Source organism: Pithys albifrons, chromosome 15 (assembly GCF_047495875.1).
Source record: "Pithys albifrons albifrons isolate INPA30051 chromosome 15, PitAlb_v1, whole genome shotgun sequence".
NCBI classification, from domain to species: Eukaryota; Metazoa; Chordata; class Aves; order Passeriformes; family Thamnophilidae; genus Pithys; species Pithys albifrons.
In genome coordinates this window covers 15,122,796-15,146,795 of record NC_092472.1, presented here as the reverse complement: position 1 = coordinate 15,146,795, position 24,000 = coordinate 15,122,796, and the positions used below count along the sequence as shown (strand labels likewise).

Sequence of the window (24,000 nt, the reverse complement as noted above, 5' to 3'; positions counted from 1 at the left end):
AACAAGGCAGGCAGCAGTTGGATGACCTCAGGGTGCTACAGAGCTCCAGCCTGCACGTCCTGCCTCTCTCACCTGGGATTGGCTTATCAAGAGATGATGGGGAGCGCTGCTGTTGTAAGGAAATGGGAACACACAGCTGGAGGAGAAGCAGAACAGCAGCACTTCAGTGGCCCTTTAAATTAGTCTAAACCACTTGAGTGACCTGAGCCCCCTCTTTTTCAATTCTGTTTCCAAAGGTGGCACAATTACGTACAATTAATTCCCTCAAATGGATGGGCAAAGATATTTTTAAAGGATTGTTGGGAGAGATCACTAAGCAACCTCACTGTTAACATCTAACCTGCCTACTCAAGCTTCTCCCTTACTCCTGAAGCACGGAAAGGCCTCAAGACAAATTATCTTAACTTGTAATGTGGGGAGAACTGGAAACAGAGACACAGAGAACCTGCCTGAGCTGCACCCTTGCATTATCCAAAAGTGTAGGTTTCCCTTTGATTCCATCAATAACTAAGGTGCTTTTGCACATCTATAAAACACCTGGTTCATTTTTTCCCTTTTCCCCCCCCATAAAAATTCCTATTGAATCAAGGGGTCTGGGATTATCCCTAAGTGTGGCAAACCAAGTATTGATTACAGCTCTGCAAGGAAAAATGCTCTGAAGAAAGAAAGGAAAGGAGAGAGAGAAGATATTGTTCCTATTTAAAACAAAGCAAAACCTAGCTAAAGATTTATTGGCTTTGCTTTGGTTTAAGTTCTCTAGATATCTTTCTAATTAATATGCAGTGTCACTCACAGAGCAACCAGAAAATGAGAAAATCAAATTCCCAGAAAAGCTGGGAATTGCTCTTCTCACACTACTTGTTGCAATCGTTTCCAGCTCTTTGTTTGCTGCACTTACAGAGGGGGCTCAGTTGTAAGACCTGAATTCTTTGTGGAGAGACCTGGGCCAGTTTGTGCCACACTGTGCCCTCAGGTGCACAAGTGCCATGTCAGCAGAACTGTATACAGGCACCTAATTGCTCTTTAGTGTCTTAAACAGAAAATATCTGTTTAGTATTCCTATTGCAGAAGAAACCACTCAAATATGTTTTAGAAAACTAAACATACTTTGCCCAATTTATCTTTTTGGCTGGAGCAGCAAAACACTCTTATCTGACACGTGCAGGACTTGGCAAAAATTTAAACTCCTCTAGAACTCTGCCATTCTTATATACCATTAATTAGTAACTTTAAAATAATTATGCATGCATTGCTATTGCAACCAGTAAACTTATAAATTTACAAAGCTATTCAGAAAATGACTGTGTAGCCTAGAAAAACCAAACTTGTGCCTGCAGCTGGGCAGGAAGAGAAGGAGGGAAACCTGGAAGTGTAGCTGAATCCCAAAAGGCACTTGGCAAAAAAACCCCAAAATACTGTGAACCACCCACCATCACAGACAAAGAGATTAAGTGATTATCTCACAATTTTTTGTAGCCATGATATCTAAATCATGCCATGTTGGGGGGTTTTTTGGGGGGGGAGGTTTCAGGGGAGTGGCACAGAAATCTCTTTTAAGTAGAAGTCTGATTTTTTTTCAACCTTCATGGACAATGGATTAAATTTCTTATGAACTTGTAATGTTTTCTTTTAAAATATATGACTAAAATAACTATCAATGTTTTTGTGGGGCATAAAGGCCTTTTTCTAAACTTGTCTAGGGAGTAAATAATGTATTTGATTGGCTTATATAATTTCTAACAACGTTTTCTTCTGCAATTTGCAAAATTTCTGTTACACTAATAGAATGATATGAGCCCATTTCTTCAGCTAATTAAGTCATATATAAGTATTCTCATGTGTGTTGGTTGAAAACCACATTAAGTAGCAAAAATGTCAGCACATTTCAAAGACTGCATTCCTATCTTATTAGGATTCAGTCTGTAATCACATTTATAATTCCTTTTTTACTTATGTCCCTCAATTTACATCACTTTTATAAAACATTCAAAATTATACTTGATACAAAACTAACTGTGTGCAATAGTAGGGGGGTTAAAAAAAAAGTCAAAAACTCAAACAAAACAGACAAACTATGAAAAATGTAACCCACACAGGTCATGAAGTCTATAAATTACACTGTTCAAACAGATGTGCTCTGATTTCTGATTTGGTCTGGGGACTGGACCAAATTATATCATTTATCCAAACTTCCCTACACATAAAGCACTTGGAACATTATGTAACAACTTTCAACAGGAAAAAAAACCTTTTGTAAAATACTAAACATGCCATAATCCCACACGAAATCCAGAACTGGTAAATGACCCTGATTGATTACCATCTAGGAGTCCATTTGAGAATGCTCCTGGACACTTATTTAACAGTCACAGTTTGAAGCTCCTATAAAAAACGAGCCAAGCAACAACTCCCTTTTCCTCAGCAGGTCCCCACGAGCACAGGTTATACCCCAGGAGCTGCAGAGCTTGCTCAGGGCAGCACCTCTGCTTATTTCCTTTCTATTCCTTGGGAGCCCTCCGGTATTGTCTCAGGCACTGCACAAGGTGGATTTGCTCCCGGGCTGTCCCTGCTGGGTGGCAGAGGCTGCTCTGTGAATAAAACAGTGTCACAGTGGCACCTACTGGGGAGTTCTGCCTCTGCCTCTCTTTCCTCGGTGCCAAAAACGTTAAATAACAAAAGGGAAAATCGGTGTGTTGGTTTTCCCTGCTTTCTGATACTTCACATTCCAGTCCACTGTACTCCTATAAAGGCTTTCTTTTTTCTTTTTCTAAAAACCAGGCAATATTTTATAATAGAACAATAAATATATTGGACTTTTCCTCAGACTGTCATTCAATAGATACCTGCTGAGTATTTGGTCTTAAATGGCTGATTTAAATCTATACTGTGAGTTGCTGTTCTTTTGATTCCATGCCAGGATCTTAATGCAGGTTTCTCTTCCATGTCTTACTCTATTTTTCCGTTATTTACTACAATGACTCATACTTCCACATAATACCATTTACATTTCCTCTCAGGGACTCTAATGACTTTTTAACACCGTTTTAAACAGATGATTCTTTCAGTACTAATGAGAAGTTTTTGCAAGGATGGCACCAGCTGGTGCACTGGGATATGGGATCATGGAGCATAAAGTTGTGGGTTTAAAAATTTAGGAAAAAAAAGAAGGTAATTGCCTTGACTCAATACAGGTGTGATGACAAAACTGGAAATATTTTTCTTTTTAAATCGCTCTTTGATTAGAAGGGATAGGATGTTGGCTAATTAGCTGCACTAGAAGTAGAACAGCAGCTAAAACTGTTGTCTCTAATTACCTAAATTACTGTTATAACGGAGGAATTTATTCACCACAGAGGAACTTTTTAAGGATTTGGTTTGGGGTTTTTTTATGACGGCCCAAAAGAAACATGTTATCATTTCCTAACACTGTTTTCCCTCAGCTGGCACTCACTCACCCCAGGGCCCAAAGGGAAGAATGTTTTAGTGGCTTGAGGAATGGGGAGGGAGACAATCGTACAAGGAACTTTTTTACTGCAATTTGATGCTGCTGCAATTACTGGAAGATGAATTTGATGGTTGTCCTGTGAACTTTCATGGTTTTTTGCCTCCTGCCTGCACGAGGTGGTTGCTCAAAATTTGGTGGATCCAGCCCCACTCAGCAACCACTGAATTCTTCTTGCTTAATACTGTGATTTGTATTGCTCTGTGAATTTTCTATATGTCACCAAACACACAACACACCAGGGTTTGGGGTTGGGGGTTTTTTTATGTTATTCCAACAACAGCTACAGTTGGTATTTATTCCTACCAGCCTTTTAAAGGTCAAAAACTTGCCTTGCTCATTTGTAATACAACCTATGTTTTGCTGATTTAAAAAGTTAAAGGAATGCAAAGTGTAAGTGACAGCTAATCACAAAGGTTCACCCTTTAGCACACAGTGGCATTTTGCTGTTTTTAAATATTTAAAGTGTGTGGTTCCCTTGGAACATTAAATGGCAAAAAAATTTCTTAAAACATTACCCGCAAAATGCCAATAAAGCTGAGACAAAGAGGAATTAGCCAAATTAGCCAAACTGTCTTGCCAAGTATCATCACATGAAAAATTATGTTCCCTTCAACAGCTTCTTCTATTCTAAAATGAACTATCTTCCATTTTGTGTAGCCAGACCTTTGTTTTAAATGTACAAATTCCCAATTAAAATATGAGTTTGTCACAAATACTTTTCTAGACATTGAATTCACCATTATGTAAATATTTCAAATATGATTTTTTCCCCTCACATAAGACAGAAAAAGGGAGGAATGGGGAACAGTAAAATCAAACAAGGCAGTGCAGGATCTGCAGGAAAAAGGAATGGAATTTTATTCATCTTGGCTCCATAATGGTATTTTCTCTTGAAAAGCACCTTGGTTTCTAGGGTTAGAAAAATCATAGAGCAGTAAGTGGGTCACTTAGTCCCCAGACTAACTTTTCAGTGAGCCCTTACAGTTGTGAATGTTTTTGTGAGTACACGGAACTGACATTTATGTACTCTGGCAGACCTAGAGTAGCCACAAAATGGGTTTTCAAAACAAAACATTGTTCATTTTCTCATGAGTAGCAAGAGCTGGACCAGTGGTCTGAAAAGTGACAACAGAGGTGAAACATCACCATCTGCAGAAGGCAAATAAAAGTAACCCCTCTCTCAAAACTAAAAGTGAGTAGTGTTATTCATGCATAGTGCCCCTCCTTGGTAACACTATGAAGCAAAACCAAAGTAACAACACTTATGTTTTACCCCTTTTTAATTTTTTTTAATTTAAAAATATTTTTATTACCTTTTTTAAAAATTTAATGTACTCAAAGCTGTATTCTGTATAACCTACACCCTCCTTGGCTGCCCCAAATGACTCCTGTAAACAAAACAAATTTCTAACTTAGGACTCACAACGTCACAAGACTTCTTGCTTGCTTTAAAATAAGAAGTGTGAGGATAGAGGGCATTTAAAGCAATCAGTGGCTGACTTCATAATATTTAAGTAATTTTAACCAAATAGTTACAAGGGAAGCACAAATAAATTATATGGTTGTATAGCAAAAATTTTAGCAAATTTTTTATGCACAGGATAAAGTTTCCTCAAGAGACACTTGAAAGAAAATGATCAAACTTTTCTTTAATGGTAACATAAGGTCACAGAGTATGTGACAGTTTTATTTAATATTTTTACAAAATAGCTAATTGTGAGACTGTTAAGGGGAATCTGAGGCATGGTTTCCTTAAGAAACCAACACAACGAGGTAAATAGGAGTCTTGGTTTGCCCTTATTTTCTCAGTCACAAAACTTTTATGCCCTATTCTTCAGATGTATTGGAAAAGAAACATTATTTTAATGCTTAGAATTGTGCTTCTCCATCCTGACTCTAACATTGTGTAGAGAGTAAAGGGCAGAAAATCAGTGTCAAGTCTTACTCAAGTCAAGAGGTATATTCATAGTCAACTGCAAGGCAGCAGCTTACAGAGTTATGAGACATCATTCCTTATAAACACAGCCCAGTACTGTTGGAGTCCACAAGATGGAGCAAAACTTGCCTCTATCACCCTTCAGCAAAAATAGCTTAAAGTCTATACTTAGCTCATATGAATCATGGGTGAATAAGAGGCTGCTGATCTCTGAATTCTCAACAAAAATATAAGAGCTTCCCTGCGCTTTGAGGAACAAAAGTTGTTAAATTTTCAGTGTCTGAGAAACCAAGAAGACAGAATCAATCCTTAAGTAGCTTACAGGAGAACAAAAAAGACATAGGCCTGAAGATTTACATTGCTGCAAGGCTAATGAAATTGATTTTCAGCTCTCCTATTCTCTTGTCCTTCCAAAAGACTTCCACCTATGTTGCAAAAAAGCTGATATGCAGCATCTATGGTCTTGTGACTAAATAAGTGACGTATGTCAAGCACATGCAATTGCTGGATGGAAAAACAGATAACAAGCCACACATCAGTGGGCTACATCAATATCTGAGGCACCCATAAGGCCAAATTTCCATACTGGGGTAATTTCAGTTCCTCTTCATGACAGAACTTTTCTACCAAACACAGCCCAAACACAGTAATGCAGCAGCTGCACTGACTAGTTGTGTTTCCACGCCAGTGACGTGGGCAAGCCCTTTCCACCGCAGTGCACCTGCCACACCAACCCTGCCTTGTAACCACAGGCAGAGTCAGAAAGGTCTTTCATCTGCCACAACTTAACCATGTAAATCCAAGATGTCAAAAGACATTAATTTTCTAAATGAAAATGATGTTTGGGGACACAGATAGTAATAAAAAACCTGTACTTTTGGTAAACTTCTCTAGCTTATGTAAACTCTTTGTTTTCCACACCCCCACGAGTCTGTAGCTCAGAAAACCAAGTGGAGCGCTTAGTCCTGCCCAGGGCTGTGTCACAGCCCCGCCCGGGGGTGCAGGTGCTTCGCAAGGGCTCTGGTACCTGCCTGGGTTCCGGTACCTGCCTGGGCTCTGGTACCTGCCTGGGCTCCGGTACCTGCCTGGGCTCCGGTACCTGCCTGGGCTCTGGTACCTGCCTGGGCTCCGGTACCTGCCTGGGCTCTGGTACCTGCCAGGATTCCTGGTACCTGCCTGGGCTCCATGACCTGCCCAAGCTCCATGACCTGCCCAGATTCCCGGCAGATGCCAGGGCTCCATCACCTCCTCCAGTACCTGCCCGAGCTCCAGCACCTGCCCGAGCTCCAGCACCTGCCCGCATTCCCTGTTTCCGCCCGAATTCCTCATTCCCGCCCGAACTCCCTGTTCCCAGTTCCTGCCATCATTCCCGGTTCCCGTCCGCATTCCCTGTTCCTGCCCGAACTCCCTGTTCTCTCCCGTTCTCTCCCGCATTCCCCGTTCCCTCCCGCATTCTCGAGTCCCTCCCGACCCCGCCCCCCGCGGTCATGTGACTGTCCAAGATGGCGGCCGAGCCGCTCCGCTCCGCGCCCGCCGCGGGCGGAGAGGAAGACTTTGAGATCATTGACAAAAAGCAGCTCCCTGAGGCGGCCGAGCTGAGGAGCGAGGGCAAGGCGAAGGCGGAGGAGGCGCGGTGGTCCGGCCCCATCCTGTCGCTGGCCAGGAAGGCCTCGGAGAACCTGGCGCTGGGCTATGGCAGCGCGCTGCGCTCCGCGGGCCTGGCGGGGCTGGCGGCCAAGCCCGGCAGCGACAGCGGCGCAAAGACAAGTACGGCTCCGCTTCTCTCCTACACTCGCTTTGGTGGTGCTGCCGCTTCGTGTCAGGGGTGCATGGGCGTTACTTTGAGCTTCTTTTTTGTTTGGGTTTTTTTAAGATGCTGCCGGTTTGTATTGAAGCAAAATTGAACGAGCGACGCAGATGTAGAACTTGAGAAGTGTGTTATAACCAGACGGAGCCTGAACTCTTAGTATATCCGGGAAAATTGGCTTTAGTTTTATGCAGAAAGCTTTTATTTGCTGGCTTTTCTCCCTCTCCTTAAAGCTCCCCTCGGCTGCACTGAGGGATCTCTCAATTTCATGTTCTCCCTCATGTGCTGGCTCAGGGGGGGAACTCGCTGTACCTCTCCTGTCAGAGACAAGCAAACTAAGGTACAGATTTGTTGTAAATTACTTTTTAACTACGCTAAAAATGCATTCAGTTTAACCCCAACTTGCTTTGTTCAGTGTCTGCATTCGTGGATCTGGCAGCTTACAGATTTATGTAGCAGGTCTCTTAGAACTGAATGAAAGGGACTTCTAGTTGAATCATAAGGAAAATAAATCTCAGTGATATTCATAACGCAGAAAAAACCCATTCAAATGCAGCAGAAATTGGGTCTGGAGTCTTGTACTCTGTGACTTTATATTGGTGCTTCAAGGTTCTGGAGAAGTGGAGCTCAGCTTTGCTCACTTCTGTATTCAGAGTTCTGTGGGGCTGACTTGGGACAGCATGGGAAAACCAGTTACTGCTGGTGGACTTCTTATTTTTTGTGAAAATTCCTCAATGTTGCCTAGTCAGAGTTTAATTGTCCTGAAAAGAAAATAGAGTCTTTTCTTGCCCTGCATCTCAAAGTCTCACCCCAAACTTCTCGTGGATTTGTTTCCTGGGTGCCCATGTTTAGCACCTGGGATCTAACCTGGCACAGGGCAGAACATCCCTTTTTCTTCATTAGGAATAATGCTGTAAATAGATGTAATTCAAAACAACATACAGCATTTGGTAAGGGGCAGGGAATGAAATGTTCTCTTGCCTGAAATGGAGCTCCCACACTTAGTGGAACTTTTACCATAAACTTTCAGCTTCTTCCTTGTGAAGTAAGGGAGTACAACAGCACCTCCCCAAATTGCTCAAGGGATTTGGATATGTTGATGAGTGTTATGGAAAATTCCATATGAAAAATCTGTTCATAACTTATTTATGGAATGTGAACAAGCACTAAGTCACCTGTTCTACCTGTCTATAGTGCTTTGACCAGGCACTATACATTTAATTTGAAGCAGGTATTTTTAAGCAATAAGCTAAGGAAAACTTGGTGGAAAACTTGTGGAAAACTTGGAGCTTGTTCCCTGCTATCCTCTTTTCCCAGAGATTTTATAACCTCTATCTGCTGCTTCAGATCTGTTGATCATGTTTTAAACACACATACCCCATCCTGAACCAGGGTGTGCCACTGAAGAAACTGTGTCCTGCCTTGCAGAGAGGCCAGGAGCTCCAAACCTAAAGAAAACAAATCAAGACAGACTTGCAGTCTTTAGGACCAAGAGGTGGAGAACTGTGAGCTTTCCTTTGTGCTTCAGTGTGTTCTGACTTTCAAGTGTGCTGAGTAATTACAGTAAACAAGGCATGTGGCTTCCAAAGGATGTTGGAACAAATCTCTTGAATTGGATGAGTCAAAACTGTGTGATTGCATTCTTAAAGATTGCAGCATCCTGTCTGTGATGTTTTGCACGTGGGTAACCTGATTCTTAATCTTTGAGGCTTGGCTTTGGTAATGTGTCTAATACCTGTTTATTTTGCATGTACCAACTTGCACAGTTTTGCAAAAGATGTATCTGACTGTGTAAATTTGCAACTAAAAAGTCTAAAAAAGAATGTTCAAGTAATTATTTGACTTCATTGTTAAGACACTTTTAAATTTAAATTTGTGTTCATAAAAACATTTTGTTCACATCTTTTTAAGTCTTGTGGGTAATACAGGTATCTTGAGCAGGGCTTACAAGCAAAGTATTCCTGATATGTAAAAATTCTAATTCAGAAAACCATCCAGATGGTTAGCACTGAAAACACCAAAAAAACTCACTGATTTTCTTGTTTCTGCAGCTTTTTTTTCAATTTCTAACATGTAACCTGACAATATTGATGCCAAAATTCAAAATTCTACAGCCTCTTTAATCTTCAGTCTCATGTCAAGACATTATATGCAGTTTTGAGGCATCCATTGGCTTTAGTCAATATACAGGATACTCTGTCTGGAGTATATTGCATATTAACTATATATATTATAGTGTATAAACTATATGCTGTACAGGAGCCTGCTGAGATGACACCTTTGTGTGCTTTGTGGTTATTGAAATCAGTTCAATCAGAATGACTCCCTGTTTTCCCTCTTCTGACACAGGAAGTTTTGCTCATGTTTAATCCTAAATTACACTCTGTGTGCCAAAAGGAAGGTCAAATTAGCACTGGGGAGATTTTTGCACGGCTTTGGGAATAGTGTTGAGAGTCTGGAGTGTGAGTGACACGGGAGTGTGGCTGTGCCTGAGCACAGGGCACAGCAGGACATCCCCCTGCCTGGGATTTCAGGGGATTTCAGTGACCACTGCCTGTGGTTGGCAGCACCTCTGGGTGCCTGAAGAAGCAGAGGGGCTGGAGCCAGTCCCTGTTGCCCCAAAAAAGGTTTTTTCCTGGGTATGCAAGGTTTAGAATGATTTACTCTGCACAGACAGCAGCACTGGGTGGCAAGTCCACAAAACCAGCATGACAACTACCAGAACTTGTTATTTTTGCAAACCAGGACATTAATGTTCCTTGGGTATGAGTTACCTGATTCTCTTATTAAGTACTATTCTTCCAGTGGTTAATGCTTCTCTTGCACTCAGCAATAGGACAAGGGGGCATGATGGGCTCAAGCTCTGCCAGGGGAAATTTAAGTTGGAGATCAGAAAAAAAATTCTTTGCAGAGAGAGTGCTCAGACATTGGAATGGGCTGCCCAGAGAGGGGGTGGATTCCCCATCCCTGGAGGTTTTTCAGCTGAGATTGGCCGTGGCACTGAGTGCCATGATCTGGTAAAGGGACTGGAGTTGGACCAAGGGTTGGACTTGATGATCCTGGAGGTCTTTTCCAACCCAATCCATTCTATGATTCTGTGATTCTCATGCTAATCAGACCCCACGCTTGGGCTTTACCTCTCTGGGGTTGAGGACTTTCTGGGGCCTGTGGGTGGTCATGATCGGCCCAGCCAGAATCCCCTTTTTCCCCCCGCGGTGCTGGTTCAGCACACCTCAGAGTCGGATTTATGAGCTTTTCCTTATCCTGGCACTGCTGAAAGGTGGGCTCTGCACACCAGGCTGAGCACAGGCAGGTCAATGACTCACTGTCGTGTCCAGCTGTGTCTCCAGTTTGAATGATATTATTAACAGCATCACAGGGTGTGCTGAGCGGGAAGGGACCCACAGGGGTCTCCGATTGCAGCACAGACACCGACACAATTCCCCTGTCCCTGAGGGTGTCCAGCTCCCCTGGAGCTCTGGCATGTTTTGGTGCCGTGACCATTCCCTGGGGAGGCTCTTCAGTGCCCGACACCCTCTGGGCAAGAACCTTTTTCTGACATCCAATATCCAACCCAACCCTCCTTCATGCCCGTAAATTCTGCATTCTCTGTGCCCACTGTGAGCGCTCCATCCTCCTCCCCAGGCTTTGTTAACCTCCCCTCAGCCCTGAGCTCACCCAAACACGTCGAGCGCGCAACTTTAACACTGCGTAATTTATCCGGGTACACTTAGAGCCGCTGTGCGTTTCACGGGTTAAATCTCCCTTCCCCTTAACTAGTCTTGGAAACATACAAAGATCAAACACAAAAAAATACTCTTTATTAGGGAAATTCGTGTATATTCCACGTTTTGCGTCACCCCCTCACAGCGGCCCGCCCCGCGCCCCTCACGCCGCTCTAAGATGGCGGCGGGCCCGCCCCGCGCGCTGTCGCCTTGGTAACGGCGGGGGGGGACCCTCGGGGGGACCCTCAGTGGGGACCCCTCAGGTACGGACCCTTCAGGTATGGACCCCTCACGTGGGCACCCCTGGGGGTAGGTGGGGGGCTCTGCGGGCTGGGCAGCGGCCCTGGCAGGTGCTCGGCCTCTGCTCGGCGCGGCGGAGGCACGGCCAGTGCCATCCCAGGTGTGCGCCCCTCAGGACCAAGGGGACACTGAGGGGATGGAGCGGGGCCAGGGATGGGGAGGGAGCTGGAGAGGCACCGCCAGTGCCATCCCAGGTGTGCGCCCCTCAGGACCGAGGGGACACTGAGGGGCTGCAGCGGGGCCAGGGATGGGGAGGGAGCTGGGAGGCACCGCTAATTCCATGCCCAGCTGAGTGTGCGCCCCTCAGGGCCGGGGGAACACTGAGGGGCTGCAGCAGGGCCAGGGAAGGGGAGGGAGCACAAGTGTGAGGAGGAGTGGCTGAGGGGGCTGTAGGGGCTCGGCCTGGCAAAGAGGAGGGTCAGGGGTGACCTTTCTGCTCTCCACAACTCCCTGCAGGAGGGTGTAGCCAGGTCGGCCTCTGCTCCCAGGCAGGCAATGACAGGAAAAGTGGACACAGTCTTAAGCTGTGCCAGAGGAGGTTTATGTTGGACATCATGAAGAATTTCTTCACAGAAGGGGTGATTAGACACTGGATTAGTCATTATCCCTGGAGGTGTTTAAGGAGAGGCTGAATATGGCCCTCAGTGCCGTGGTCTGGTTGACGTGGTGGTGATTGGCCACAGGTTGGACTTGATGACCTCAGAGGGTTCTTTGAAGCAGCTATTTTTTCCCCACCCATGTCCCCCAGGTGCCAGGTGCCACACCATGGAGGAGCGTGCCAACCTCATGAACATGATGAAGCTCAGCATCAAAATCCTGATCCAGTCAGCCCTGAGCCTGGGCCGGACCCTGGACTCGGACTTTCCCCCCCTACAGCAGTTCTTCGTGGTGCTGGAGCACTGCCTGAAGCACGGGCTGAAAGGTGGGATCTGCACACCAGGCTGAGCAGGGGCAGCTCAATGACTCACTGTCATGTCCTGCCCTATCTCCAGTTTGATTTCTGAACGATATTATTAATTGCATAAATATACGATGCTAATGAGCATTATGGATATAACTGTGTGTGTACCCCTGTACACCCTGTATTTTGTGCCTCCTAAAGTGTCAAGGTCCAGAGAAGAGCAATGAGGCTGGTGAAGGGACTGGAGCATAAGTCCTATGGGGAGAGGCTGAGGGAGCTGGGGGTGTTTAGCCTGGAGAAGAGGAGGCTCAGAGGTGACCTCAGCACTGTCTAGAACTGAAGGGAAGTTCTGGCCAGCTGGGGGTTGGTCTCTTCTCTTGCACTCAGCAATAGGACAAGGGGGCACGGGCTCAACCTCTGCCAGGGGAAATTTAAGTGGGAGATCAGAAAAAACTTCTTTCCAAAGAGAGTAATCAGGCACTGGAATGGGCTGCCCAAAGAGGGGGTGGATTCCCCATTCCTGGAGGTTTTTCAACTGAGATTGGCCGTGGCACTGAGTGCCATGATGTGGTAAAGGGACTGGAGTTGGACCAAGGGTTGGACTTGATGATCTCGGAGGGCTTTTCCAACCCAATCCATTCTATGATTCTAATGTCCCCCTTGCACTGACACGTTAAAAGCTGGCAAGACAAAGTAACACATAGACTACAATTTGTAATTCTGGAGTTGGAAGCCTGTTACTTTTCCTCACAAACTTCTCTGTGCTCCCTTTAGTGAAGAAGACTTTTATTGGACAGAACAAATCGTTTTTTGGTCCTTTGGAGCTAGTGGAAAAACTTTGTCCTGAAGCATCAGATATAGCAACTAGTGTTAAAAATCTGCCAGAGTTGAAGTAAGTTGGTTGTTGGAGATGGTGCATTTCACTCATACTGCTGGGAAAAGGAATCCTTTGTGTAGTCTCTTGGCTTCCTTAATGAGATCTTATTCCCAAAGGAAAAAATAGGGCATGTAGGAGGCATTGACTTCTCAAAGAGATAAGGAGGATGCCTCAAAATATTCAGAGTTTCTAACTCAGACAGTACTATCAGATTAAAAACAAGATTTGGAAACTTTTCGTACCATGCTAAAAATAGCTGAAGTCTTCACAGTTATTTTCTCTCCTCTTCTTTCTTCCACTTTTGTAACTTTGTGTCATTTTGTGTGTGCAGGAGTAGTATTTAATTTGGGTAATTCAGAATGATGGAAAGAGGCTGGTTTTAGTGCTGAATTGCATCAATGGTTGGGTTATGGTGGTAGCAGACAATATGTATGTCTTTTCAAGTTAGGAAGACTTTACAATATACTTTTCCTTCACCAAAGAATGAGATATATTTAAATGCTTTTGTGTTCTGGAGACAACAGTTCATTTCCCCAGGGATATTTTATTTTCAGTTGTTGGGGGATTTTGTTTGTTTCTGTTTGTTTGTTTGTTTGTTTGTTTTTGTGTTGTTTGGTTTGGTTTTGGTTTTTAGTAAATTACATCCTTCATCTCACTTTGTAAAGTGAGAATTTTGACTTGCACAAGTCTGCTTAATGAAATGTTTTGTTTTAACCAAATCATGCAACTTTTCATTTTAGGACTGCGGTGGGCAGAGGAAGGGCTTGGCTTTATCTTGCACTCATGCAGAAGAAACTGGCAGATTATCTCAAAGTATTGTTGGACCATAAGCATCTGTTAAGGTAAGAGCACAGACTGAGATTGTGTTCCCCAAATCACTCACACCTCGTGTTGCTCCAGGGAGAGTCAGTAACTCACAGCTCAACCTTCAGCCTGCAGAGGTGCACGTGGTTAATCAATAAAGTGAAGCTACAGAGGAACCAGTCAAGGATTTTCTGAGAGTTCCAAATCCTCAGCCTTGTGCAATAAATCAGTGGGAAGGGGCTGCTCAGATGAGCTTTGTAAAGGCTGTGTTACTGTTATAATTCCAGTGATGGAAATGCCATTATAATGATCTGATGTACAGTGATCCCTTATTTCTTGCAGTGAATTTTATGAACCTGATGCACTGATGATGGAGGAGGAAGGAGCAGTTATTGTGGGTCTGCTGGTTGGACTGAATGTTATTGATGCAAACCTTTGCTTAAAAGGAGAAGACTTGGACACCCAGGTGAAGATTAAAGCTTAAGTAGGATCAGTTGGTATAAGTCTGTAGTAGAATTAAGTACATCTATAAATACTTTACTGAGATGGGTCCAGAGTTCTTTCCAGCATGTCCTGTGTTGAAGCTTGTCATGTTTCCCACAATGAATCAAAAGAAAGTACATAAGTAGCAGTTTATGGAAATACTGTCAAAACTAATAACTGCTAGGAAACTGATTACACTAAATATGGTTACTCTGATGCTTTTATGACAAACACTGGCCTGCATGTTTACATCAGCTAGGAAGAATATAGCTATTATTTGTTTCTGTAAACTTAACCTTCAGATTTTTATCATTTTCCAGATACACATTTTATCATTTTCCAATTTTGCTTCTCTGCAGAACTGTACCATGAAGGTGTGTTAATATCTTAAATGTATTTTTCAGGTTGGAGTAATTGATTTTTCCTTGTACCTTAAGGAAACACAGGACAGTGATGGCAAACAGTATGTATAGTGAATTAATAATTCTAAATCTTTATGGGTTTTGTAGAACAAACCTATCAGACAGTCTGTGGGAGGAAATGAGTGCTGGAGACCCTCAAACTATTAGTCATCCAAAAAGGAGACTCCAAACCAGATTTTGTTAGCTAATACCAACTTTCAAAGGTTGAGCTTGTGGTGGTTTTAACAAGAATACAGTGTGGAGAGTTTGTGCCTTGAGCTGGGACTGAATTAAAGGCACTCAGAATATTAGATTGTTTTATTTGCTTTTAGAAGAGATGATTTGGCAGGTCACCCACTACTAAATCTCTTTGTTTCTAAGCTCTGTTTCTGAAACAGCTCTCAATTAAGTAGCTGACTCTGTGGGAGAGGTCAGTTACAGAGGAAAAAATATAATTTTAGGTGAAATGTGAGGTGAATTGAGACCACAGCTGTTGACAGCACTGGATCTAGAAGACCTGTAGCTAATGAAGGGACTTAGTATTTTATGTGCTTCTGTCACTTCAAAGCACTTCACTGTGGAGCTTCTGAAAAGCAGCCAAACAGCTGCTTCACCTCCCTGGTGCTTCTGATCTAGGTCAGGCAAAAGTGTTTGTATAAGGAGAGGATAAAAGGGTTAACTCCATTTGCAAGTCTGTGCTAAAAGCCCCAGTACAAACTAACACTTTAGAATGAAGGGATTTCTTCTCAGTCAATAAATTCTCACTTTTACAACTAGAGATGGAGGCATTACAGCTGTCCTGGACCAGAAGCATTATGTGGAAGAACTCAACCGACATCTGAGGTGGGATTTTCATCTATTCTCATATACAAACACTTGCCCTGTTTACTGTTTCCAGTATGGCTTTTAATGTCTCTGCTGTCAGTCTTACAGATTTTTGTCTGATATTGAAATGCCTTTTCTGGTTATTTTTCAAGAATCTTAGTTTCATTTTGTACTCTTACTCTCCTGCAGACATGCAATGCAAAAAACAAGTCTCTAATAGTAGTTTACATTTTTGAGACTGATTAACAGAATATTTTGGAGCTACTTTTTCAAGAGAAACAATTACAAGTACATCTGGAAGTTCATTCCTTGGACGAAGAGCTTCAGTGGGAGGAGCAGACCTCACATACCCTACTTGAGCAGGAGAGGTGTTAGGACTGCAACAGCCAAGCTAAAACAGGGCTGCCAGTTGTATGGAAGGGCATGGTCCTCTCAGTGCTTAACAGGGACAGTTGTCCTTCCTCAGGAGTTTTTTCCAGCTCACTAAAGTATTTAATTATTAACAAATGCCAGATGGTAAAAATATTGTTAAGGATAGAAATAAATTTTGACTGTTGGCACTTCTTTTATAATAATTTTTATGCATCTCTCCTTGCTGCAGTTGCACAGTTGCAGATCTTCAGAACAAAATAGACTGTTTAGAAAAGACCAATTCAAAACTCCAGGAAGAGGTTTGTGTCTGGTCTGTTAAACATTTATCACAGCTCTTTTCCATCAGAGGCAAAACTCCCTAAGAACGTACCTTAAAACTAAAATATTTGAGTAGATACTGGTGAAATGTGGGGGACTTGGAGTGAACTGGTGTGGGTTGGCACATGGAGAAAGCTTTGTGGGAAGCTTCTACATTTTATCAGTGGTTAAAGGGTTAAGGTTTAGAGATGACCCCATCACTGTCTAGAACTGCCTGAAGGGAAGTTCCAGCCAGGTGGGGGTTGGTCTCTTCTCCCAGGCACTCAGCAATAGGACAAGGGGGCAGGATGGGCTCAAGCTCTGCCAGGGGAAACTGAAGTTGGAGATCAGGAAAAAATTATTTGCAGAGAGAGTGCTCAGGCATTGGAATGGGCTGCCCAGAGAGGGGGTGGATTCCCCATCCCTGGAGGTTTTTAAACTGAGATTGGCTGTGGCACTGAGTGCCATGATCTGGTAAAGGGACTGGAGTTGGACCAAGGGTTGGACTTGATGATCTCGGAGGTCTTTTCCAACCCAACTGATTCTATGATTCTATTCTGTGATTCTATGAAAATGCTTTTGGGCACCTCTGTAGTAGATGGATTTCCTTAATCGAGTTTTTCTGTCTGGCAATTGTGTTTCTACCCAAGAATATTCAAACCACTGTCGTGGTTACCCCTTTATTAATTCCGGCCATACAGTGGGGTTGGCTCAGAAGGGTCGGGCACCTCCAGCTGCAGAGCCTGAGCTGCTGCCCTCAGAGTGGCTCCAGATGTTGCCTGCCTGCACAGGGATTAAATATAGATCTGTTCTCTTTATAAACAGCTTGCAGCAGCTACTGACCGAATTGGATCACTCCAGGAAGAGCAGCAGCAGTTGAAACAACAGAATGAATTAATTCGTGAACGGAGTGAAAAAAGTGTAGAGGTGGGACACCAGTTTAAAGGTTATGAGGATCCTTAAAATAAGTGATCTCTTGAATTAATGCTCTCAAACCCACAGTGAAGTGGAATGCTCAGCAGAGTTGGACAGGCTGCTGTGCAGATCTCTGGGTTTGGGTGTCTTATGCTCAGGCATTGGATTTTGCTGTTCTTTACTACACACTCATGTACTTGCAGCAGGGAGAATGCATTCAAAGTATTAGAATTATTTATTTTTAGTATTACTGTATCTTTGAAATTTCAGCTTATTGATGTTTGCCAGATCATTAATTGTAAAACATGAACTGGAGTTGGACCAAGCGTTGAACTTGATGATCTCGGAGGTCTTTTCCAACCCAATCGATTCCATGATTCTATAAGGATTTTACTTGCAATGGCACATGGAAATACTGTATTACACACAAGAATAAAGGGACACTTTAAATACTGTGTGATCTTAGGTAGCTTTTGTGCTTATGTTTCTTGTAGGTAACAAAAGAGGATACAAAAGTAGAATTGGATACTTACAAACAGTCCCGACAGGGCCTTGATGAAATGTACAGTGATGTTTGGAAGCAATTGAAAGAAGAAAAAAAAATGAGGCTGGTAAGGAAACTGAACCATAGAAAGTGAAGTGAAAGACACAGGATTCAGCCTGAGTGTAACAGTGCAAATGGGAGGTGTCTGCTCTGCACCTTTGGCAGCTATTCAGAATTCCTGAAAGAATTGCAAGCAAGATGGTCATTGACCTTTAACAGTGTCTGTAAAGAACTGGGAGTTGGGGTTTTGAAATGTTGGAAATGAAGGGGGTTTTCCCTGTTTAAGAAACTACCAGCATTATTACAGCAGAGACACCCAGTTTGTATATGGAGTTATGTGGGGTTTGGAAATGCTTATCCCTGCTGTCTGACTGTGCAGCAGTAACTAGGAAATCTCTTTGTAAGGAACTAGAGAAAGAGTTGGAGCTACAAATTGGAATGAAAACAGAAATGGAGATTGCCATGAAACTTTTGGAAAAAGATACTCATGAAAAACAAGACACTTTAGTTGCACTCCGCCAACAGCTGGAAGAAGTGAAGGCCATTAACCTGCAGATGTTTCACAAGTCTCAGGTATGTGCAGGGAGCTGGTGGGGCTTTGTGGGGATTCTGTTCTTTGGATGGGTTTGTGGTGTTAGGTTTTGGGTTTTTTATAATGAGACAAAAAATAAACTGATCAGCATTTCTACAAGGAAGCCAGGGGGTAGTAGTGCTCACCCAAAATATACAGAGCTTGTTTCCATTAATGAAATAAAAGTTTAACTAGCCTCTCCATTAAAGAAATGAGAGTTTAGCAGGCCTTCCCCTCCCATACCTCATGGCACAAATCCAGAGGGGCTGTCTCTCAATTTTTATGGGTGATTTCCTGATGCCTCTTCAGGCTTTACCCAGGCCTTTCCCTCCTTCAGAGACTTGCAGGGCATTGGCCAGGGCAGCCCCAGTGCTGAGGGGGGCCTTTGCTTTTGAAAGCAGTATTTATTTTGGATTCTTTGGGCTTCCTGATTCCATGCCCACTGAGTGCAGTTACTGCATTCAAATCATCATTGATGACCTTATCCTGTCAATTTAATCTGGTAATTTCTTTCTCCAAGCTTTTTTCTAAAGAGAACTTTTTTGGCTTCTGGCTGATCTCATAGTAAAAACTTAGTTAAGGGTTGGGATTTTTTTCTGAGGTCTTAACAAAACAAGTGGAGTAATTTCTGCTCTGGCATTATAAGCATTTTGTTTGTACATTCCTGTTAGACCCAGGCCTGGCCTTTAGCAAGCTGAACATTCTTTATTTGGTGGCAGACTGTAAACACTGTGTTCACTGTTCCCTATAGAATGCAGAGTGTTCCTTACAGCAGAAAACAGAAGCAATATCCTCTTTTGAAGGCAAAACAAATGAGATGATGTCCTCTATGAAACAAATGGAAGAGAGGTAATAATTACAAGCTCAGAAAGTCAACACTGAAGTCAGTAGAAAGTTTCCAATGTAGATAAACCTTTACAAGATGACCTTCTATATGCCCCTACAGACATTTGGACCCACGTGCCAGCATGACCTTCTTACTTTCTCCCAGTTATATCTCTGTGCTTGCTGTTCTCTTTTCCCAGGCAAACATGCCCATAACTGACCCATTAGCAAACCATAGCTCTTTCCATAGGCAGGCTATTTAAAAACATGTTAACTTCAGTTTAAAATCAGTATGACTCCAGTTTTTGGTTTGCTTTTTTCAGAAACAATTGCTTTCAAAAAAGTCTTTTGTTTCTCCACGTGCATTTTCAGTTCAAGCTTTTTATAAAGGCCTATCTGGCAAATCTAGAAGAGGATGAGAGGGTGTAATTAAGGAGTGAATTGACAGCAAATGCAGGTGTTCCTTCCTTTGCAGGCTGCAGCAGGCAGAAAAGGCCAGGCAGGCAGCAGAGGAGCGGTGCAGCAGGATGAAGCAGGAGCTCGCTGGCAGGCTGGACACGTGTCGGCAGCAGATGGCCCAGCTGGACAGCAAATGGTATTTAATCTGATGGAATTTTTTTCCTTCCCTTTTGCTATTCCTTTAAGAAGTGCTTTCTACTCCTGTGCTAAGCTGTAAGGAGGTGTAGGTTTGAATTCTCTTGGCTTCAGCATTGATAGAAGTGAGCAGGATCCAGGGAAGCACAGTGCTTCCTGTGAGGATTTTGACAATTTCCACAGTGAGGATTTTGACATTTTTTTCCAGAACATCCAACTGAGAGCACAGAGTGCCAGCAGAAATCTGGCCATTCCAAACAGCAATGGAGCTTTCAGTCACTTTTTTAATAAATCAGGAGATAGGTATGGTCGTGCTTGTAGGCTGAGCATAGAAGGGACTGTCATCCAGAGGGACTGGGGTTTTTGAAGGGGTTTGGGAATGTGTTCTTAGGGAATGTTAATGCTCTAAAGATTTCTAATACCAATAGAAAATGCTTCTTTCACTGCTCAGACATCAGAATAGTGTCCCTTTTGAACAGGGCAGTTTAAACACAGGTAGTGAAATATGTACTTGTGGGGATTGGGTTTTTATGGGGGGTTTTGAAGGGTCTTTTGGTTGTTTGTTTTAGTTCTGGCCCTTCACTGCTGCTTGTTTTATGTGACCTGAAAATGTTAATATATAGTTTTTGACATCTGCTGCCATAACAGTTTGATATATGCTGCCCATTCTTTCCTTTCCCAGAACACCACTCTAGTTTTGCCCTCTTTTGGACAAGATTTCTTCTTCTTATACTGTTCCTATCCTTAAGTTCTATAGGATATTTTTCTGCTGTAGGGTTTTTTAGAATGAATTATTTTTAAATAGCTCAACTCTGGAAAAGGAGTTAAAATCCGAAAAGGAACAGAGACAAACTTTGCAAAAAGAACTGCACCAAGAGAAGGATTCAACCACTCTGCTTAAAACAGAATTGCAACAGATGGAAGGGCTGAAAAAGGTATGCACAAGTTTCAACTGAGTGTGATTTATTCTTTAAGCATGAACATTCTTGTTAACCTGAGGAGGATTTGCTCCTGTGTGTGGAGCAGTTTAGATCCTGAGGACACACACCTGTCTGTCTGTGCCCATGTGTGGGCACAGGACTGCTATATTCTAGCTATGCTCAGTGATGTTCAAAGCCTGAAAATCTTCCTCTTCCTGGCAAATAGGGTTAAATGATGTCATTGTTTGTGCAGAACCAGTGGGAAGCTCAGCCATGTAATGCTAAAAATCAGGCCTTAGAAGTAGGTGGGTATTAAAGGAGCTGGTTCTTGGGAACTACTTGGGTAGTTGGGGTAAACTGATCAAGGTTAGAAGTCAAAGAGTGAACAAAAAGGTTGATTTTTATGCTTGATTTTATAGGAACTGAGAAAACTGCAAGATGAGAAGCAGCAGTTGGAGAAAGTCTGTGAGGAACAGGAACAAGCTCTTCAGGAAATGGGACTTCATCTCAGCCAGTAAGTTCTAGGAACTGAACTCCTGTAACCTGAAGTATCAAACTAATACCAAGAATTTTAAACCTCATCCAGTTATAAAAATCAGTTGATGTGAGAATTTTAGGAGGTAGTTACTATATATGGAAACTAAAGAGTCATGAAATAAAAGTGAGGAAGGACCCTTGTAAGAGTGAGCTGGCTGAGAGAGGGAACACTACAGGAAATGTTTAATTCTTACAGTGAAACTGTGCTTTTCCCACATTCTTCTGATTATATTGAGAAGGGGCAAAGCCCACGGTGACTGAGTGATGGTGGTTCAGAGAGGTAAGAGGGAGCTGACTGAAGAGTTGGGGTGTAGATTCAGTGGCTGGACAGTGGAAGAGGAGGGAAAACCAAACACACCTTAATATAAAGTCATGCAGAGGACATAATTTTTTTTCTAGGTCAAAGTTGAAGATGGAAGACATTAAAGAAGTAAATAAAGCACTAAAGGTACTCTCCATCTCATGGATATTTTGAGTGAACATACAAATTTCATTTAACACCTTCAAATTTCACCATAGTTATTGTGCTTTAAAAGGCTTTCAAAAAGTACCAACCACATTGGTAAAATGCTTTGTAAGTTTATTTCTATCTCCAGTGTGGTTTGCATTCAAATTTTCCAGGGTCATACGTGGCTGAAGGATGATGAAGCAACACACTGCAAGCAATGTGAAAAGGAATTCTCCATCTCAAGGAGGAAGGTAATGTTGTTCAGTGGAATATTTTTAAACAGCACATGGCAAACAAAAATGGAGCTGTTGCCTGGTTTGCTCAGGAGGACTGACCCTGCTGCAGTTCCTGATCTTGTTGGCATGTTAACAGCTAGAGAGGAGGAGCAGGGAATAATCTGGTATTGGGGTACGTCATGTGGTCACCATTTATTGGGGTTGCCCTTACCCCAAGTAAGGGGGCAGCGTGAATGACAGTCCGAATAGCTCAGGCACAGCAGGCATCAGAAGGCTGATCAGAAGGCTTACAAGAGTTTATTCAAGATTCACAGACAGTTTCCTCATAGCTCATAGTAGTTGGTTCTATTCTCAGTAACATCCACACCTTTTATATCCTCTCACATCCAACATGTCATGACATTATTGGCTGGCCCATTCACCTCACATTCACCAAAGCACCTCATTGGTCACAGGACCCCACACACACCACAGGTAGCTCTCTTCTCTTTAAGGGAGAACTCTAAACTGCTTTCCTTAAGGGATGCACTCACTGTCACCCCTGCAATTTGGCATTTCACATCCTAAATACAATGTTCCCTGCTGCCTTTGGGTGCTGTGTTGGTGGGACCTGTTGTGGGCTGTGCTCAGGTGAGCGGGGCCCATCGGGGTGCTCCGTGCTCGGCTCCAGGGGCGCTGCGGGTCCTGCTCCGTGGGTTGGGACAGCGCCGGGCAGTGGCAGCGCAGGGGCCGGGTCTCCGGGCGGGGCCCGTCGGTGGGAGGCGTGAGGATGCAGAGCGAGCTCCACCAGGCCCTGACCAGGCCTGCTGCTGTTCCTGCGCCGCCCAGAGCGCGGCTGCGCAGGGATCGGCCCGTGTGCGGCCTGCGCAGGAGGAAGTGCTGCTGGGAGGGCTGGGCCGGGCCGGGAGCGAAGGGTGGTGTCAGTGTACACAGAAACCTTTTCCATGGTCTGACCTTGCAGCTCCTGGTGCTGTTTTCAGGCAGCGGTGCTTACTCTGACTCTGTTTGCAGCACCACTGTAGGAACTGCGGGGACATTTTCTGCAACACTTGTTCCAGTAACGAACTGGCGCTGCCGTCGTACCCCAAGCCCGTCCGGGTCTGCGACACTTGCCACACGTTGCTGCTCCAGCGGTGCTCCTCTAACTCCTCCTAAGGCCCTTCCCACCCCCGACAGAACCGCTTTAAGATTGGAAAGTAGCCATTATTTTTTTAATTCTGAATTGCAGGTGTCCCCTGGGCAGCAGACTGGCTGCTCTCCGGTATTTCCACTGTAAGACACAGCAGTGTAAAATAATTTGTAGGGACTGTGCAAGCTAATGCTTCTCTGACTGGAATCATTAAGAAACTTGCATCGACTGTAATTTCCCCTTAAAGTTGTATTTAAAACTAAACTCACTTTTCTGATTTTTATAGGTATTTGTATTAAAATTTGTATATGGCATTTCTACATTTATTTGATCCCTGTAGATCAAACTTCGGTTCCTCTGTACCCTCACTGTGGGTGCTCCTGTGCATCTCCAGGCTCATGTACAGTTTTGTATTTGCTCTAAGTCAGAGAGGAAAAGGTCAGTTTATGAACTGTCTATAGAAAGAGCTTTATGGGGAGTGTTGATGAATGTGCCTTCAGGTCACTGCGGAGTCGAAAACTGCACATTGTACTTGTTCTGAAGTCTGTGACCACGGTGTGGTAGTTACACAATAAAGCCTTTTGCAAAAACTGAAAGCAAGAGAAGTTCTGATTTTAAACAAGCTGTTGGTCACAGATCCCACAAGAGAATGTTCTTGTCCAGCCACGCACAGCTGGGGCTTCTGCTAAAGACACCACACTAGAATGTGCCAGGGATACCCGATCAACACTGTGGTATCCTGGAAGGTGCCACACAAAGCCCGGGCTCTGCAGCAGCTTCTACCCTTCCCCAGGAGGAAAGGCACCAACAGCGCCAGCTCACTGTGCCTGCCCCAGGACAAGGCCAGGCAGCTCTGGCCCAGCCCCAGGGGTGTTTATTGCTCCCCCCCTTGCTGTTCTGTCAGGCCTGGGCACAGCTGGGCCCCAGCACAGTCTGTTACCCATCACCACCCCTGGGGCTGTCACCGCACCCCAGGAATTGGAGTGAATGCACCAGTCCCCAACAGCACCCGGTGCCTCATGGGAATCACGGGTTCCAGAGGAGCTCT

The 24,000-nt window shown here is 43.8% G+C and overlaps 1 protein-coding gene across 2 annotated transcripts; it reads left to right on the top strand.

The window, feature by feature from the left end:
* The first annotated feature begins 6,933 nt into the window (after positions 1 to 6,933).
* RUFY1 (RUN and FYVE domain containing 1) lies at positions 6,934 to 23,541 on the top strand. 2 transcript variants are annotated; one of them, XM_071570201.1, is made up of 18 exons: positions 6,934 to 7,208; positions 12,022 to 12,195; positions 12,949 to 13,066; positions 13,792 to 13,893; positions 14,198 to 14,321; positions 14,743 to 14,801; positions 15,517 to 15,582; positions 16,166 to 16,235; positions 17,059 to 17,160; positions 17,643 to 17,759; positions 18,098 to 18,265; positions 19,015 to 19,112; positions 19,564 to 19,683; positions 20,488 to 20,617; positions 21,022 to 21,116; positions 21,539 to 21,587; positions 21,761 to 21,838; positions 22,835 to 23,541. In XM_071570201.1, the coding sequence occupies exons 1-18, from the start codon at positions 6,944 to 6,946 to the stop codon at positions 22,976 to 22,978; spliced, it is 2,079 nt and encodes a 692-aa protein (XP_071426302.1). In that variant the 5' UTR covers positions 6,934 to 6,943; the 3' UTR covers positions 22,979 to 23,541. The 2 variants fall into 2 exon arrangements, with proteins under 2 accessions (XP_071426302.1, XP_071426303.1); XM_071570202.1 differs by lacking the exon at positions 6,934 to 7,208 and adding an exon at positions 11,141 to 11,251.
* The last annotated feature ends 459 nt before the right edge of the window (positions 23,542 to 24,000 follow it).